General features: G+C 48.7%; 2 protein-coding genes across 7 annotated transcripts in view; one reads left to right on the plus strand and one right to left on the minus strand.

Moving 5' to 3' along the window:
* LOC125945437 (lysosomal alpha-mannosidase-like) overlaps window positions 1-5,000 on the plus strand; it is a 252,278-nt gene that overhangs the window by 132,849 nt on the left and 114,429 nt on the right. The window lies entirely within an intron of this gene.
* LOC119452938 (8.6 kDa transglutaminase substrate) overlaps window positions 1-5,000 on the minus strand; it is a 65,158-nt gene that overhangs the window by 9,604 nt on the left and 50,554 nt on the right. For 2 of the 6 annotated variants that reach the window (XM_049667409.1, XM_049667416.1), the window contains one exon: window positions 316-577. The exons of 2 other annotated variants lie outside the window; for them this stretch is intronic. In XM_049667409.1, the coding sequence (XP_049523366.1) occupies window positions 567-577 (11 nt within the window). In that variant the 3' untranslated portion in view covers window positions 316-566. Of the gene's footprint in view, window positions 1-315; window positions 578-2,324; window positions 2,449-3,153; window positions 3,211-4,347; window positions 4,408-5,000 lie in introns of those variants that run through there. 2 more of the 6 variants (XM_037714902.2, XM_049667413.1) reach the window with 2 other exon arrangements.

Genomic DNA, 5,000 nt, shown 5'->3' on the forward strand with positions numbered 1-5,000 from the left:
GAGTTGCAGATCGATCTTCCGTGATAGCGCGCGTACCCGCACGCTTCCGCTCGGGCATACGGCGCGCGGCGAAGATTTTATCTATAGGGAACCTCAGGCGACGGCGACGGCAGAAATCCGGTTGAAGTGTCCTATCATTGCTATCGCAATAAATATTTTCTTCGTTTGTTTTCTAGGTTAGCGATTTAGCTCGTGAGACTCACGTAAGACCGGTTATCCAAGTAGCACAGGTGCCTTCCGGCCCGATAATGAGCTCTCTTAATGGGGGAATTGTCCTGGGAAAGAATTGAGCCCGTGCCATGCAAATCTCTTCGCACACTGTGGGCACAACATGAGTTAGCGATTTAGCCCGCCCTCGCTTTTATTTTTTCCTCTGTTTAAACGCGGGAGGCGAAAAACATTTAGGCAATCCTTACACGCGACAAATTTACGAAGTGTGTGAGGTCTCTGTGTTGTCCTCGGGCGTGCATCGTCCTTGACCGCCTTGCTCGAAGCGCCTGGAAGGGTCTTCCAGAATGCACCGGTGGCCTTCGGTGCACCGGTTCAAGATCCACAAGTTGCACTGCTCACCTGGGCACTGCGGGCAATAGTTAGGCACAGCAAAAGTTCGTGTAAACGCCGCAGAATAATGAGCCCTGTTGTCAATGTCATTCTAACATTTCTCGCCATCGAAAGGCTAAGCTTCTTGCCCCTCTCCCGTCCCCCCTACTGGCCGTAGTAGCCGTATTCTTAATTGGACACTGCCATGCAGTACGTGAAAACGCCAAAAACAAGAGAACAGAAAACAAAGTTCTACATTTAGAATATACAGATCCTCAATATACCATTAAAGCATTGATCGTCTTAGTGAAAATTGCAAATTCATTTGACAGAATTTGTTTACTAAGTGGCCACGTTACGCTGAATTTCGTTGAAGTTAATTTTAACACTAGGATGCGTGTTTGTAGAGATGAATAGCAGTAGTTATGAAACATTCATGCCATAAAACTGCCCCGCCAAAAACAAGTGCACGGATCTGCTTGCACCTTTGGATCACAGCATTTAAGACTTTGATATTTCAGCGCAGTTGTTATTATTAATATTGCTACCCTTTCTACTAGAATGCCATCAGACGAAACGTAGGCATCGAAATAACTAATTAAATCAATAAAACTAAGCGATTCACTACGGTGATTGTACGGACAATGACGTATAATTTTTCTGTTTCAAGCTCCACACGACTGTAAGTGAAGTCCTTCAAAGCACTGGTTCCTGACAGTAAACCTGCAGATGTCTTTCACGGCACCTTGGTAGCGTCGGGTATGTCCACCTACATGCGTCTTTCGTTCGTTTTGTGCCTGCAAGTTTCACTTCTGCTTGTTTCGAGTTTTGCTGCGGGTTTTTATCCCTGACTGTCGGCTCCGATTCAATAGAACGACGCTTAAGACGGTCGCTTAGTGTCAGTTCTTAGGACGTTCAAAACTTACGAAGGGACCCTGCAACCAAATGGCCAAAAATACGAGATCGAAAAATTTTTTATATGAGTGGAACCGAAGGCCTTATGAAGATATATCTACTATGCCCACCAAGCTATCTGCGTCATCAAGGTGATATATGTTGTGTGTTTAGGGACTGTTTGCTGTTTCTTACATTTGCTTTGATTGCCTTTGACCTGCTTGTATTTATCAATAATGTCTCACAGATATCGCGACAAGTTTCATAACACACACCGCTGCAGCAAAGGATGCCGGTATTCGTGATCCTCAGCTGACTCAAGGACAACTGGGGTCCTTAACACATACTTTTCGAATAGACCTAATATTTTTCTTATTTTACATTGACGACCTGGATTAACCCTTGATATCAAAGCTGAAGGAGTTGAACATAAAAGACCCGATGGGGTGGCTCAGTCAGCTAAGGCGTTGCGGTGCTGAGCACGAGGTCGCGGGATCGAATCCCGGCACCGGCGGCCGCATTTCCATGGAGGCGAAATGCAAAAACGCCCGTGTGCTTGCGTTGTAGTGCACGTTAAAGAACCCCAGGTAGTCAAAATTAATCCGGAGCCCTCCACTACGGCGTGCCTCATAATCAGAACTGGTTTTGGCACGTAAAACTCCAGAAAAGAAGTTGAATATAAAAGGTTCGACAGGCCGGGGAGCGCGGTCGGTGATACATTGCCGCCACCCTGCATCTCAAAAACGTGCTGGCAAAATTGGCGGTGCAGCTAGCCTCTACATGTTGTTCAAGGTTGTCCTAAAACCGAAAAGCGAAGATTGTGATTGCGACGTCTGTGGTGCGGATGTGCTCTGAAACGGGACGAAATCAGTCTACTGAAGGCCTCGCACCTTGTAGCAGATGTCGCAGCAACCGCATTGGTCCTTGTACGTTCCGCAGGCGCACTCCACGGGTCGGCAGCTGCCTGGAGTGCACGTCACCGCGGCGCAGTTCAGAGGCGACGTAGCCGAGACGCTGCGAGTTGGGCGCAAGAGAAGTGGCATAAGAAAAGTCACGAAACATTTAAACATCATGATTGTCTCCTTTCGCTCCTGTGGACGTAGGCTTTAGAGCTCAGCTCTCACGAGCCCGTTCCTGCATTTAGCGTCGGCATCCATCGACGTAACTGAGTGAACGAGTATAGCGAAAGACGAAACAGCGAACGCGGAGCTCAGAGGGGGATGAAAGGCGGCGATAGCGAATAGAGCACGAGGAAGAAAGCGGAGGAGGGGGGTGCAGAGGCACCATGAGGAGGAAAGCGGAGTGTATGGCGAAAGCGTGAGAAGAAAGGCGTAGTGCCGCGCAAGACGGACTCTGCGGCGACGATGGCTGTGAGATAGCGCCAGAATAACGCGAGTCATCTGTTCACCGATGACGCCATCGACGAGGCATGCGGAGAGCGCGTCCACCGATACCATATATGGAAACAAAGCGCTGCATGAGGGGAGGTCTCTCTGCGGCTGTGAATCGCGCCCACGCGTCACCCACGCGCTGCCTCTCGCGATCTCCATGTTTAGCGAGGCAATCGCGTCACACTTCGCTCCGTTTGCAACGTGCCGCGCGAGAGAGATTGTCAGCGCCAACCAATATATCGCGAAATGAAAACACGTATAGAGCTGCGCTGAAATCGTGCCCTATTGCGAAATGAGACGTCACTCTTTACGCATGCGACTCACTCACCTGAGAATCGCCACTGCGACGAACAAGAGTGCGATGAGGGCCGCGTTCATTTTGAACCTGCAAAAAACCGTTCGATCTTTCGATTTATCTTTGTCGTTTCGCAATAATCTAAATATAACGTTACTGAGCTGACTTCGCAAGGCTGCTTCATCTTAAATTGCCGATCAGTTTGGTTACCTCTCATTCAATAGTAGCAAAGAATAGGAAAATCATCGGCGTATTGCGGAAGTCCTTGCTTGTGCATGATTCCCAGGCACCTTGCTTTTCATAAACCCATGGGACGCATCACTTAAGCGTTTCACCTAGCGGGCGCATCGGTGAGTCGCATAGTGTGGTTAGGCCCTGCATAGCAAGGACTAACCACGCTACAGATGCCCCACTCTAAAGCCCTATAGGTTGTCTAGGCGCGTTATCCCACGCCTAGCCCCTGAAATCACAGGCCACCAAAGATAAATCGTACGAAAAGCACAAACTAACTCAATGCCCACTCCTGCGCGACTTCAACTCTTGCGTGACCTTACCACCGACGACCCAGCCCTATGCACCCGCTGTGCGGGCCATCCGAACACCTCCCACATCATATATGAACGTGCCCACGTGAATTCCCGACCCCACTCCCTCCTTCTTCCCGACTTGCCCTCCCACCTGATTCAGGGTGGCTGACTGCAGCCTCCAGTTATCAGGACCAGTGCTACATGGCTGCATACGCCGAGGTAGCGCTTCGACACGCGACCTACTCAAGAGTGGCCTGAAAGTTAAACTTTGCACTGTCGCACCACGTCGGGCCAAGGCCAAAACATAGTGGCAGGGGGGCACTGGACTAAGGGTCCCCTGTGAATGGAACAGATGGGGAAAAAGGGTTTAACTCTCTCTGTTTCTCCTAAACGCGATAACTTGGTTTAGCGTTTTCGTTTTTGCGCAACCGTATCTGGAATAGGCTAACCAAGCATATTGCCAACTGCATTACTTAATACGTTAGCAGCTTGCGTGAGAGTAATTTCAGTGAACTTCAATCTAACAAATTTCAGAGCAGCATTCATGCGATAAATACGCCTATAGCAAAAAGTAAACAAATAAAAGAACGCAGCAAATGAAAAGAAGAAAGGCTGTATACGTTAAAAATGACACTAAACCTAGCATACGCTATAGGCTAATCGTAGTATAAGGCGGCCTTCTTCGAAATTCTAGGCAAACCACTCCGGGCGTCTTACCTTCAGTCTAGTATTCCTGTGTCCACTGCAGCAGAAAGTTGTGCTTGGCTCGCGTTAGTCCGGGCTGCCTGCATATGGGTACGCTTTTATATCTGTCCGAGGCAGGCGAGAGCAGCAACTAACAAAATGATCGAGCGTTGCCAGCGAAGATGCAGGTTTGTTTTTGGACGTCTTCCAAACGCTGCTATAAGTTTCATGACCTCGCCGCTTGACGCGCTCAAGGCGAGCTGGAAATAGGATCAGAGGTGATCGCGTAACTTGACACTTCTGTTTGCGTCCGACGAGCACGTGTGAGTTGAGGAAACTGAAGCGGCTTGAGTGCCGAGTTCAAATAAAACGAATAAGACAGCCGATCTAGCCGCTTGCGCGTGAGATTTCTGGAGGAGTTAGTGGTTTTATGCGGTGACCTTACAAAGATCCTTGCCAAGGCCAGCTTACTCTCTGAATCCCTTATCTTCGCGACCTAGAAATGGAGTAAGCATGGAAAACATGGAAAACTGGTGGATGCGACATGTATAACTGAACGTAGGGTGCATAGCCATTTATTTGATTTGAGAACATATGCCTGCACGATAGTACTCTAAACTAGAAAAAATGGTTGAACGAAAGATGAAGGCTTGGAGTGATCAGCAGAGG

This window comes from Dermacentor silvarum, chromosome 5 (genome assembly GCF_013339745.2).
Source record: "Dermacentor silvarum isolate Dsil-2018 chromosome 5, BIME_Dsil_1.4, whole genome shotgun sequence".
NCBI classification, from domain to species: Eukaryota; Metazoa; Arthropoda; class Arachnida; order Ixodida; family Ixodidae; genus Dermacentor; species Dermacentor silvarum.